The 14,953-nt window shown below is 37.8% G+C and overlaps 1 protein-coding gene across 1 annotated transcript in view; it reads right to left on the bottom strand.

Annotated features, from left to right (window-relative positions):
• THSD7B (thrombospondin type 1 domain containing 7B) overlaps window positions 1–14,953 on the bottom strand; it is a 1,038,357-nt gene that overhangs the window by 247,751 nt on the left and 775,653 nt on the right. The window contains exon 15 of the mRNA XM_018062396.1: window positions 1,155–1,333. Coding sequence (XP_017917885.1) covers window positions 1,155–1,333 — 179 coding nt within the window. The remainder of the gene's footprint in view (window positions 1–1,154; window positions 1,334–14,953) is intronic.

Genomic DNA, 14,953 nt, shown 5'->3' with positions numbered 1-14,953 from the left:
AATGACAAATGATATCTAAATAGAAATAGTTATGTTATTTAGATATGTTATTTATATTAATTAACTAGACATTGATTTCCCTTCCATTAAACAATCTCTATAGAAAGTCTGACCAAAATGGGGATTAGAGGGAAGAAACAAGTAGACTTAGTAATAGAAGCCTGTGTAGCTATTCTGCTAAAAGTTTCAGAGTCATAAAGGATTTGGAGACCCATGTTTAAGACACACTTCACTTAAGAATAAAGAACTTATTAACAACTCTCATCTTATACTTTACCTACTCAATTAATTAAAATGTATGTATCAGTCCATGTATAATAACAGTATGCAATCATGGGAGAAATTTGAGTTCTCTATCATAATCCTTAATTAAATCTTAGTTTCTATTATACGGGTAAAGCTAAATGAAATATGGAGAAGGAAATGGCAACCCACTCCAGTACTCTTGCCTAGAAAATCCCATGGACGGAGGAGCCTGGTGTCCATGGGGTCACAAAGAGTCAGACACGACTGAGCGACTTCACTTTCACTTTCACTTTTCAAATGAAATATTCTAATCAGCTTTGCTTAAGATGGCAATTTTATTTGATATCTAAATGACAGTGTATGCTTTAGGTTCCATTTATGAAAATAGTTTTGATTTAGGGGGAAAAGCTAGGAAAATAGCTCAGAAGAGACAGAAAGAGCTGTGAAAACACTGACAAGATTAGGAACAAAGAAAATTAGGATGAAGAGTTAGGTAAAGAGAAAAACAGAACACCAGTTTTGGGGTATGCAGATGAGACCACTAACTGTATCTACAGCCATAAAGTAATTGATATTCTCCCAACATTATTACATACACATACACACAAAAACCTTTTATAATATGATTAATCAAATAACATTTCAAGATAATCTAAAAACCAACTGGATTTAATTTTTGTAAACATCATTATAGCTAATATTACCAAGTCATTCTCGGCATTGCCTAGGAGTGGGCAAAGCTTCTATTACTAATTCTATTATATTAATTTCTACCCTCTTATCCACTCTTCTGAACTTCTAATAACTTTATATGAGCTACTTACAACAAGATAATGACTTTAATTTCAACAGGAAATAATAAAGGAGATACTTTTTCAGCTCTGTATTTGTTGTTTCATGTACTTTACCTGATTCTTGAGATCCAATTTGGGACACGGACGACCTCCATTGTACGGTTTTTCTTTCAGCCATCTCGATCGAATTCTCACTCCAATCCCACAAGATGAACTGCAAGACCCCCAGCTTGACCAGTCGCTTAACTTGCAATCAAATGGGCAAGGAATGACGCATTCTTCTTGAATATAGCCTGGAAAAGATTTAAAAGAAGGGAAGAAAATCTGATCAAATTTACTTTGTTTCCATTATTAGAGATCAGATTGCCTAACAATATTGCTGCAGGGGTTTCAATAAACAGACAAAAGATTTCCGAGAGAGATACATATGATTACTTTTCCATTCCAAATTTGTGCCATCTGCTTACTTCATAGGCAAATCTGGGATTGAGGAAGGAAGAAGGGAAAAGCGCAAGGTCTTCCTTTCTAAGAAGAAATGAAGCAGCTCAGGGTTAATGATGGTACCATCTCCTCCTGCACTGGATCTGCATTTCCTTCTCTGGCAACAGAGAGCATAATATAGTCAGTCTCAGTGCCTTCAATCTGCAACGCTTTCACAAAGAATGATCTTGATTCTCACTGTTGTGTAGTGTGACTTGGTAGGAGGAGGGCAAAGACTGAACCACGGATTAGGAAGAGCAGGATACTACTACAAGAAAACATGAGGCATAGTGAAAGGTTGTACATGAGATACTGGACTGGAATCAAGAGGTGAGGGCTGAAATACAGTGGCAGATGTTCTAGCTTTCCAAGCTCTTATTGCTGTCCTCAGCCCACTTCTTGCTACAATCTTTCTCTGATTAACCATCACCTCTACAGATCATTACCAGATATGTATACCCAATTTCCATCTCTCCAATAGGTTCTAGGCCACCTACTGATCCACTCTAATCAGATGCCCGATTACCCTCAAATTTAACATGTGTAAAGCTGAGGTCACCAGTTTTCTCCTAGAACATTCTAATTTTCTTATATTCCTCACCTTAATTAACTGCAACATATCTGATTTCTATGTACTGGTATATGAAGTAGCTTAGTCCTGTCTGACTCTGTGATTCCATGGACTGTAGCCTACCATGCTCGTCAGGCCATGGAATTTTCCAAGCAAGAGTACTGGAGTGGGTTGCCATTTCCTTCTCCAGGGGATCTTCCGGACCCAGGGATTGAACCCAGGTCTCCTGCATTGCAGGCAGCCGCTTTACCTTCTGAGCCACCAGGGAAGCCCATACTGGTGTATATACCTGTATAATCTCTTCCCTTTGAATTTGGGCAAGACCTGTGATTAGATTATGGTATGTGGCAAAAGGGAAGGGAATGCACAGATATTATTTAGATGCCAAATTTTGAATTAATACAAAGGAAGATTATTCTGAGGGGTCCTGAATTAATCAGGTGAAAAACTTTAAAAGACTGGTTGGACCTTTTGTCTCTGTGTGTATGTAGAACAAAATTCTCCTACTGGTCTTAAAGAAGCAAATAGCTGTGCTATAATATAGTGTGGCCACAGGGCAGGAGACCACAGGCAGCTTCTAGGGCCTGAGGACAGCCCCTGGCTCTCAGCAAGCAAGAAAACAGGCATCTTATCTCTGCGGGTTTTAATACATGAAGATGATTCTGCCAACAATTACAAGTGAGCTTGGAATAGGAGTTTCCCTCAATCACACCTCTGCAATGTCTTAAATCTTGACTCACAACTCGATTACAGTCTGGTGAGACTCTTCAGCAAAGAATTTAGAGAGGCCATGGCTGTACTGCTGACCCATGGAAACTGTGAGATAAGACATGTTTTGAAGTGCTACGTCTATGTTAATTTGTTATGCAGCAACTGAAAGCTAACAGATTATCCAAAATAAATATTTCAGTTACCTTAGACCAGCCTCCATCATTTTACACATATACTAATTAGTTCTTATGTTGAAGCATCACAACAATGTCCCCTACTCTATAATTTCTCTGGTTTATCCCTGGTTCAACTCTTTCTGACCCAGAATACTGAAATATTCTCTCCACAAGTCTCCTTTTCTCCTAATCATTCTCTTTGGTATTGGTCAGTCACTGAGGAAAAAGTTACTTTTCTAAAATACATAATAATTTATACTAGTCCTTTTATAACCTTTGCTGATTCTCTATTGCCTGGAAAATAAAGTGATAATCACTTTGCAAAAACTATAAGATTCTTCGTAAGTGGGTCTAAACAAAGATTTTCAACTTTGGCCACAAAATATGTTCCCATTGGCCAGGTTATACTATGGACTAATTCAACCAAATCTCAGAGGATGGGACCTAGACAGTGGTAGTTTTCAAAGATCCCCAGAGAATTCTAATGTGTAACCTAGTCTCAGAACAACCTCCTGACTTGTTTTCCTCCTGCCCTTCCCTCTCCTATATCTTGAACTCTTTCCACATAGACCACTTCATCTTCTCCAGTAATATTTGTGCCTTTCCTCATGAAAACACTCTGCTCTCCCTCTAATCAGCTTAGCTTTCATTACTTCCCTAGTGGCTCAGATGCTATAGTCCATGGGGTCGCAAGGAATCGGACACAACTAGCGACACACACACACACACATACACACACACTCTCTCTCTCTCTCTCTCTCTCTCTCTCTCTCTCTCTCTCTCTCTCTTCAACTACTCTCCTGAAGTATGGTTGACCATCTGGCCCCATCACTCCTCTGCTATGCCCAGTCTGGCAAAACTTCAGATCTAAATTGGTCCAACTACCTTCCTACTCTGTGCTTAATACTGGAAACCAAGTGGAGATTAAGGCAGTGCTAGTGCCACACACTGCTTGGTGATTCTTCTGAGTTTTCTCCTCACTCCCATTCCACATGACAGCTTTACCAAACCTCCTCTCCTATCTTCAAACTTTTAAGATCTGTTGTTTTTCAGAAGAAATAAGAACGAATATGAACTCTTTTAATTTCCTATGACTATATTTGTATGAACTTCCATATTTTTCTTCTATCTTCATATCACAATGGAAAAGATAATCATTTTCTTATATAAGCCATCTTTTCACCACTTGCTATCTCTCTACACTCTCTCACTAATTTTAGAGTTATATTTCTCATACATTAATACTAGAATGATTGTACATTCCCAAATAACACTCACTGATAAGAAAGAGTACATTTTAAACACCTAAGTCATCAAGAAGGATCCCTCCGAGGTTGAAAACAAATTCTATTTGGGATTGTTAACATTCTCTGTTGTTTATCATAGTTATAATTGTACAGTCATTACTAAGGTGTTTTGATTATTAACTTAGTACTAGGTATATAAAAAATGCTAACTATAGGATTAACTAGAGGCCACAGGCAATACTTGGTTTTATAGAGAAACTGAGTCACAAAATGATTCCATTTGCTACGGAATGAAAAAAGCAGATTAGTAATTGAGTGAAATTAATTTTCATGGTGTAAATGCTTCAAATATGAAATTTCAGGAGACTTCATATAAATAGCTTGTTAATCCTTGTGTGTCTACTTAGATTCTATTTTAAAACAGATTTTGAATTAGATACTTTTTTAAATCAAGGAGATTTAATATAAATATCATCTATATTTACATATTGAAGGATTTTTAATTACAGGGCCTCTTAGCAATATGTTCTTCTTTTTTTTCCCCATGATAAGACATGAAACCAGAGGATTTCTATGAAAGTCAAGGTCATAAATTCAATGAGTAAAATATAATTCTGAAATTCAACAGATTTGAACAACAGTGACATTTATTTTTCAAAATAGTTATTGGCATGCTAGAGTATACTCCAAAGGAAAGACCATACTGAGAACCATTAATAACTTCATAGTTTTATACCTATCTTATAATTGAAAGGATTAGTTATATATACATAATACTTGCAGCTATTGGTAATAGAATATGATCAAATGTGGCTACCTACAAGTTAACCTGCCATAAGAGACTTCCAATTTCTGACTATGGAAACTTCAATAATGTTTTAAAAGTTCATTTACATAAAACATACCACAGACTAGCTGCACTGGCCACATTCATAAATCTAAACCCAACTGCTATGAAAGAAGCCCTTTTTCTACCGAAAATATTTTACACTATAATTTATAAGCAGAATGTGTTGCTTGGACCAACATATTACTTGACCTGTGGATGCCTTCATGTTCTATTCTAGTTATCTGTATGCATATGAAATTGAGCATGAAGTAGTTATTACAAAATTATCAGTACAGAATGCAACAACATAGTGATTTTATAAGACATATACATTGTACATAGTAGGTATTCAAAAAGTATCTGTTGATATTACAGATAAAGATGAGCTGAATAAAATATATTAATAGAATCTGTATGTTATAGCTGGAGGAATTTAATGACTTACTCCCAAAAGGGCTGAAGCCTAGGAACCTGGTTTCAATCTATATTATTAATCCCCACATATTTCTCTTTGCTGCTGCTGCTGCTGCTGCTAAGTCGCTTCAGCCGTGTCCAACTCTGTGTGACTCCATAGAGGGCAGCCCATTGCTCTTTAGGTTAGCTCAACAGATGTAGAACTCAGCTCTCTAAAATTGATGGCCTCATCAATAAGACCACTTCTCAGGATATTATGTGCTGTGGATTTTTCTTTTAGCATTCAAGTACTACACTTCCCCTTCACACCTCTCACTGCCCCCTGAAAATCTTGTTTTGGAAGATGTGAAAGAAGGAAATATTGATGATATTAAGCCTGAGGAAATAACCTAGGTTAATTTACTTATATTTTCCCACTGTGTAAAGTAATAGCAAACATCTGCCTAGACAGTGAATATTCTATTGACTAACACTGCTAAAAGAATAAAAACACACTACCAAAAATAAAATGTTGCTCATCTCTTCCCCAGTTCAAAGTGAAAATCTGGAAGAACTTTGTGAGTTCGAATGATATCATGTCTTCATTTGTCCATATTTAAAGATTTATTTATACATTTTAGTCCTATCATTTATCTAGTAAAATATACCATACTTAAAAGTATGTGATGACTTCAGTCAGAATGGTTTATTTTTTTTTTTATTTTTTAAATTTTAAAATCTTTAATTCTTACATGCGTTCCCAAACATGAACCCCCTCCCACCTCCCTCCCCACAACATCTCTCTGGGTCATCCCCATGCACCAGCCCCAAGCATGCTGCACCCTATGTCAGACATGGACTGGCGATTCAATTCTTACATGACAGTATACATGTTAGAATTCCCATTCTTCCAAATCATCCCACCCTCTCCCTCTCCCTCTGAGTCCAAAAGTCCGTTTTACACATCTGTGTCTTTTTTTCCTGTCTTGCCTACAGGGTCGTCATTGCCATCTTCCTAAATTCCATATATATGTGTTAGTATACTGTATTGGTGTTTTTCTTTCTGGCTTACTTCACTCTGTATAATTGGCTCCAGTTTCATCCATCTCATCAGAACTGATTCAAATGAATTCTTTTTAACGGCTGAGTAATACTCCATTGTGTATATGTAATGGGGAAAGCATGGGGGCAGATGTTTTAATATTATCACAGGAAAGAATTTGAGAAATTAGATCAATACTTTGCCATTGTTCTTAAGGGAAACACTGACAAACATCTGTTTAAAATCTCAGTCCACTAGCATGTGGCTAGGTAGTGTGAACTGAAGTGCCAGCTTGCTGTTGTGCATTTCTGGTGCATGGGGATGACCCAGAGAGATGTTATGGGGAGGGAGGTGGGAGGGGGGTTCATGTTTGGGAACGCATGTAAGAATTAAAGATTTTAAAATTAAAAAAATAAAAAACTAAAATAAATAAATAAATAAATAAATTAGATACTTTATGACTCTACAAAGGACCAACTTTATTAAATGTTTAATATGAATTTGAAAATAAATAATTATGTGTATGTTCTGTAATTATAAGATGAGCCAATTTTGTTAATCAAATATTATCTCTTTTTTTCTTTATATCTATAATGATAGAATATCATTAAAATCTCATTTACTTCAAAATAAAAAAAAATAAAAAAAAATAAAAATAAAATACTAAAAAAAAAAAAAAGAGAGAGAGAGAATACTGCTCATGAACAGCAGTTACATTCTTTCAAAGGTGCAGTCTTTCAAAAATGGGCCTAACCTTGTTTAGGCATCTGGAGGCCTGAGAAGGGAAGAGCTGGAAAGCACCTAAAGTACCATTGTTTCTTCCTTTAAAATTTTGAGTTATGGCATGGAAGAATTGATGTTTTTGAACTGTGGTGCTGGAGAAGACTCTTGAGAGTCCCGTGGATAGCAAGGAGATCAAACCAGTCAATCATAAAGGAAATCAACCCTGAATATTCACTGGAAGGATTGATGCTGAAGCTCCAATATTTGGAGCTGATGCGAAGAGCCACCTGATGTGAAGAGTCACTTGATGGGAAGAGCTGATTCACTGGAAAAGATCCTGATGCTAGGAAAGATTGTGGGCAGGAGGAGAAGCGGGTAACAGGGGATGAGATGGTTGAATGGCATCACCGACTCAATGCATATGAGTCTGAGCAAACTCTGGGATATAGTGAAGGACAGAGGAGCATGGCGTGCTGCAGTCCATGGGGTTGCAAAGAGTCAGACACAATTGAGCGACTGACTAACAATAGCAACAATAAAAAGAACAGTTTTGAAAATATATTCCCTACTGGTAGAAAAATACCTTTACTGCATATATGAAAACCCATCAGCACAGACTCTCTAATATTAACCATTATAAAATATGGTTATGGTACCGCAAATAACAAACTAGCTTATTTGGATCCACAATCTTACCAGATACCTGAATACAGCTAAATAAGAAGTCATACAAAGATCTAATAATCACATTAAGGAAAAAGTTTTCTGGATTCCCTAAAACTCAAATATTTCACAGCATAATTACGTATTAAATTTTATTACATCTACCAGAAATAAAATCATCTGTCGACTAGTTTTCTTAATTAAAAATATAATTTATTGGTAAACTTTCAGATGAAAAGCTATTGAAAGTCATTAAGGTCAAAAGCTTCAACCTATATACTGGTCAGAATTATAAAGGAAACTTGAATCCAGACTTGACGGAGATACACAGCTCACAACCAAGTAGGAAAAAATCATTATTTTGACCCCAGAATGTACTCTTTGGTTCTAGAGTGACAAAACAGAAAATCAACCCTGGCCCTAAAGAATTTCACAGTTTTCTAGAAAGCAGTCTTATAAGTAAGAAAAAAAAAAACAAAACACATAGTATATAATAAATGACTTTAATTATATGATACAAATAATATATATAAATCATATAACAATCTGAGGTAACAAATGGATTCTGGCTTCAACTGTCTATCACATGAAAATAAAAGACTGGTGCATTTTTTCAGGAGGCACAGGTTTTTGACTAATTGCTCAACCTGGTTCACTTACTCAAAGTAAATGTATCAGTGTCAATTTAATCAACCAACCAAATCATATAAAGAACTGATCTTCTAAATTGAATTACCCAGGCAATTTAATATAGATGGTATCTGCAGGTGTTCATATAGACAAAATTTCAGCATTAATAGCCTCGTATCTGGCTCCTCTAGGCAGAGAGAAGAGAGATTTTGCTCTTAGAAGATATTAAGGATGTTAGGACAAATGAAACACTAGACACAGAATCATTTGAACCATTCAATTAGGACTGTATATACCAAAGCAGTTTTTATCATTACTGCAAATAAATGCTGTTAGAATTAAAGTGACTGAATGCTTTAACCACATAATAAACTTGGCATTTGAAACACTGCAAAGCTGCAGATTGTAGACAAGACAATATTACTGGGTAATTTGTAGGACTGTGGCTCCAAGAGCCTGTATAAAGTCCTCTCATGATATCTCCTCTCCCTGAGAAAATCTTGACTTAAATTATACCAGTCAGTAATTTACACTTTCTTTCAAAGTTCTGAAAGCTGATCTCAGAGCACATCTGAGACACTATTATTCTTGTCACATCATCAGTGCTATTCTCCAAATACTTTTGGTTTTGCTTCTGGACACATGGCGTGATTACACATCCCTGACTCTAGAATTGAGATGTGATCTTCTTGCTATATCCAGTGAAGTGTAAGCAGAAGTGAAGTGTGTCAGTTCCAGGTGGCAGCGTTAGGAGCTCAAGTGCAGGGATTTCCCTCATGGTCCACTGGCTAAGACTCCACGGTCCCAATGCAGGGGACCTAGGTTCAATCCCTGGTCTGGGAACTAGATTTCACATGCTGCGACTAAGACCAGGAGCAACCAAGTAAATTAATTAAGTAAAGAATTATTTTTAATAGAAGAGCTGGAGTGCAATTTGTTCCCCTCTTTCCTTCTATATGCCAGAGGGTCCAAAAGCACCAGCCAATGCACAATGGACACGGATACTGATTGATCTTAAAGGCTTTCATTCTCTGGGATTTTGAAACTCTCAGTTTCATCTGTTACCATACCATAACCTATCTTATTCTAACGCATCAATAGTGGCATAAGAAACTATATCTTCAGAAGATCAAGTAAAGAGCACTCAGTTCAGTTCAGTCGCTCAGTCATATCCGACTATGTGACCCCATGAATCGCAGCACACCAGGCCTCCCTGTCCATCACCAACTCCCAGAGTCTACCCAAACTCATGTCCATCGAGTCAGTGATGCCATCCAGCCATCTCATCTGCTGTTGTCCCCTTCTCCTCCTGCCCCCAATCCCTCCCAGCATCAGGGTCTTTTCCAATCAGTCAACTCTTCGCATGAAGTGGCCCAAATATTGGAGTTTCAGCTTTAGCATCAGTCCTTCCAACGAACACCGAGGACTGATCTCCTTTAGGATGGACTGGTTGGACATCCTTGCAGTCCAAGGAACTCTCAAGAGTCTTCTCCAACACCACAGTTCAAAAGTATCAATTCTTCGGCACTCAGCTTTCTTCACAGTCCAACTCTCACATCCATACATGACCACTGGAAAAACCATAGTTTTAACTAGACGGACCTTTGTTGGCAAAATAATGTCTCTGTTTTTTAATATGCTATCTAGGTTGGTCATAAAAATATTTTGAGTAGTTTGAGCATCTATACATAATGTCCTAGGAAAATAAGATTAAGTTGTATCAGCAGTTATCACAGTCTGAATGGCAGCATCATCCAATGAGAATGTGACTTTGCAAAAGTTGAGCCTATAGTATGTATTTCAGGAAAATATATAATTTATTATTTTAAAAAAGGACTAGTGATATGGATTATAAACCAAGGTCTGACCTTATGTGATCTGGAATAAAATATTAAATCTCAATCATTCAATTTTCTCTCATGAAAATAAAAATGCATAAAATAAAAATAAGAATAAAAATAAAAATAGAATAAAAAATAAAAATAAGAATGCATGTCCTTTTTAAAATTCTCTTTAATACTGTAAGGTCAAAAATATAATAAGCAGGAGTTTGTAGAAAAATAACATATAATACAAGCAGCTTTTATATACTAAAAGCTATATAGCAAGGTAAAAATGTTTTTTCCTTATCTTGTTTCTGGTGCTAGTGATTGATAGAGAACATAATTCTGTAAAGATGCTTTAACAGAAAAATTATAGGGTAATAATTTTCAAATTTGGTGCCATTTCTCATTCCAGATCATTTCCATATAAATTAAAGGCTAAGATAACATTGACAAAATGAGCAATTTTTTACTGGATCAGTAAATCAATTGTGTTTTGAGTCCATCTCTGTCTTTCCAAGTCTGCAGCCACCAGCCAAGGCCAGATGCTCGTTATCTCTCACCTGGACTATTATAATGGCTCCTTAACTGGACTCCAGGTCTCCAATCTCTTAACCCACTCCATATCTGATCACATGAAAGAACACAAGAGGAGTCTACCTGGAAAGCTCCACTTCGGAAAAGGTGCATGCAAGAGGGAGGTCCTGAAGTTTAAGCTTCACTGAGTGGATTGAGTGCTATGGCCATCAGTCCCTGCATCTTACGAGCACCAGCACTTAAACCTAATTCCTAAAGGTGGCAACAAGAAACATCAAAAATACCTACTACAGAATGAATACCTTAGAAGAGGCAGATGACAACATGATCATTCAGAGCCAACTTCCTGCAAGCCCTGGGGCACAGAATAAAGCTCATTCTGTGCTGAGATGTGCATAGAATAAACTTCAGAATGAAACATCAATTATGTTTTCATTTGCTGGAATGTTGGGTCATCCAGACAGTGATTTTTATCCATGAACAATGAAATAAGTTGTTATTAAAGATTCTAAATTATGGATTACACGACCAATCAAATTTACCTCCAAAAGTTTGCTTTTGCCAAAGAACTGCATCTTTCACTGAGCTAATGCAGAAATCAATGTACTGGAATGAATTCATAGCACATTAACTCCTTGCAAGTTACTGTAAAAAACCTTTAAAATATCACCAAGGTGTAAAATTAAATAGGACTCCTAGCCTTGATTTATACTGCATGCTGATAATGGTGAAATTTGTTTCACTCACCAATAAATTTGTTTCCTAATGGATTGTGGATCAGCCAGTCCAGAGATTTACATTTAGGTTTCTCTTGTCTTCTATAGACAAATAGATATCTGATGATTTTATTTACTGATATTTCATGATATAACTGCTAAATGAACAAAAGAAGATGCAAAGAAAGGGTGAGATGTTTGATTACTTTTCCTATAAGAAAACTGAAATAGTCAATAATCTTCTAGTTATAGTAATCATGTCAAGGAACTGCAGATGATTCCAAGTCACAAAGAGAGAGGGCCTTTTACATCAGCAGAAAGTCTCAAGAGGGATCAGAAGTGTCTTTCAGAAGAGAGAACAAAAAGTGACAGAAAAGAGTTTATTCAATTCCTGGGGTTGTCATAATCAATAGTCACAAACTTGGAGGCTTAAAAAAGCAGAAAATATCCTCTCGTAGTTCGAGAGGCTAGGAGTCTGAAATTAAGGTATTGGTAGGGCTGTGCTGCCTGCAAAGTCTGTTGGAGAAAACCCCCTTCCTTGCCCTTCCAGCTCCTGATGACTCTAGGCATTCCTTGGCTTGTGGGAGCACACGCTCAGTTGCTGTCTTGTCTTCACAAAGTCATCTTTCCTGAGTGCCTGTGTCTCAAATCTCCCTCTCCTTCCTCTTAGAAGGATGTCAGTCATTGGATTTAGAGTACACCCTAAATCCAGGATGATCTCATCTTAATTTCCTTGTCTTAATTACATCTGTAAACACCTTGGTTGCAAATAAGGTCACGTTCACAGGTACTGGAGGCTAGGACTTTAATGCATTTAACATATTTTGGCGGACAAAGTCAACCTATTAGAGGAATGAAGACTATGGTAAGAGAAAGTGTTAACACATGGATGACGGTTGACCTTGGATATCATGCCTTCCTAGGCCTATCCCCCATTTTAACAAGAGCTATCTAAATCTTCTGTTGTTGTTGAGTCACTAAGTTGTATCCAACTCTTTTGTGACCCCATGGACTGTAGCCTGCCAGGCTCCTCTGTGCATGGGGTTTTCCAGACAAGAATATTGGAGTGGGTTGCTATGCCCTCCTCCAGAGGATCTTCCTGACACAGGGATGAAATCCACAGCTTCTCCACTGCAGGCAGAATCTTTACCACTGAGCCACTGGGTGGCTAAATTTTCTCAGCTTCAGTTTTTTTGGAATATTTTTAAACATTATACTTATTCATTTATTTGGTGGGGTCAGGTCTTAGTTGCAGCCTGAGGGAACTTTGTTGAAGTGCACGGATTTTCTAGTTGTGGTCTGCAGACTCAGTAGTTGTGGCTCATGGACCCATTTGTCCTGCAGCATGTGGTATCCTAGTTCCCCGCCAGAGACTGAACTCACATCCCCTGCATTGCAAGATGGATTCTTAACCACTGGACCACCAGTGAAGTCCTCAGGTTCACTTGTATCATCTAAAACAAAGACTGGACAATTTTGACTTGCAGGTCAAATCCAAATTGACTCTTTTTTAAGTAGTTTTGTTGGAATAGAGACACAGTCATTTAAGTGCAGTGTGTAGTGATTTTTCCACTGAAACAGCAGAGGTGCCTAGCTATGATGCAGACAGTATGACTCACAAAGCTAAAAATATTTATCATCTAGATCTTCACAACAATGTTTACAACATCAGATTTCTAAAATGGGAATAGTAGTAGTACCCACTGTATAAGATTATTATGAGGATTAATTGAGCACTCGAAAACAGTGTGGACCACACAGTGAACACTGTTTCTCTAAGATAGGAACAGTGCCATGGTGGATAATAGCATGGGCTTGAAAATGGGAAAGAGCTAATTTCAAAGTCAACCAGGACACTTACTACTAGTGGTATTAATTTGCAGCTGTCATTGAACCCCTTCAAGCCTCAACGTTCACATCTGCCAGATGGAGGTAATTATTACCGACTTCAAAGAATTGCTTTGTGCATTAGAGCGTCTGGAATGCGGAATTAACCATGGCTACTACTATTTCCTGACTGCAGCCATGAAATTAAAAGACGCTTACTCCTCGGAAGAAAAGTTATGACCAACCTAGGTGGCATATTGAAAAGCAGAGATATTACTTTGCCAAAAAAGGTCCATTTAGTCAAGACTATGGTTTTTCCAGTGGTCATGTATGGATGTGAGAGTTGGACTGTGAAGAAAGCTGAGCGCCTAAGAATTGATGCTTTTGAACTGTGGTATTGGGGAAGACTCTTGAGAGTTCCTTGGACTGCAAGGAGGTCCAACCAGTCCATTCTAAAGGAGATCGGCCCTGGGGGTTCTTTGGAAAGAATGATGCTAAAGCTGAAACTCCAGTACTTTGGCCACCTCATGCGAAGAGTTGACTCATTGGAAAAGAGTCTGATGCTGGGAGGGATTGGAGGCAGGAGGAAAAGGGGATGACAAAGGATGAGATGGCTGGATGGCATCACCGACTCGATGGACGTGAGTTTGAGTGAACTCTGAGAGATGGTGACAGACAGGGAGGCCTGGCGTGCTGCGATTCATGGGGTCGCAAAGAGTCGGACGCGACTGAGCGACGGAACTGACTACTATTTCCAGGTGGCACTAGTGGTAAAGAACCTGTCTGCCAATGCAGAAGATGTAAGAGATGCATGTTTGATTCCTGGGTGGGGAAGGTCCCCTGGAGGAGGGCATGGCAACCCGCTTCAGTATTTTTGCCTGGAGATTCCCCATGGACAGAGAAGCCTGGCAGGCTATGGTCCATAGGGTTGCAAAGAGTCAGACACGACTAAAGCAACTTAACAAACAGCATGGACTACTATTCTTATTCATTACAAAGTAGTTATAGTATCATCTTTGGTGCATGAAATGGAGATGGGAGGTAGGAAGACAGTCCCAACTTGAGAAATCACATACAGGAGAAGACCCAACATCTTGAGTCTTTGCAAGAAAGCTACTTTCACATCAAGACCCAGACCTCTATTTCATTGGGGAATGAGGAAAGTGTGCATGTGAATTTTTGTCTGTTGATTAAACAAACAGAACAGGTAAAGATCATCTTTTGGTGCATGACAACTAATGACCCCAATCCAATTATAAATTAGAATATTGAACAAACAGAGCTTGAAGGCCACTAGAGACTGAAGTGACGTTTTAAGATTTTAAAGAAAAACACATTGAGAGTAAAGAAAAAGCACAGGACCTGCCAGGCAATCACATAGGTCAAGTATTATCATTATTATTGGAAAAAGTTCCTCCCTGATAACCTTACAGCATCTGTTATTGCAATGCCCATCCAGCATGACACCTATAAGCCATGATTATCCTTTGCTTCATATTGGAAACTTGAAGTTTGAGTAACAAGCAGACTATATTGTGCTATACA

Source organism: Capra hircus, chromosome 2, assembly GCF_001704415.2.
Source record: "Capra hircus breed San Clemente chromosome 2, ASM170441v1, whole genome shotgun sequence".
NCBI lineage: Eukaryota > Metazoa > Chordata > Mammalia > Artiodactyla > Bovidae > Capra > Capra hircus.
The sequence above is the reverse complement of the archived record's forward strand: the minus strand, read 5'-3'. Positions and strand labels throughout refer to the sequence as shown.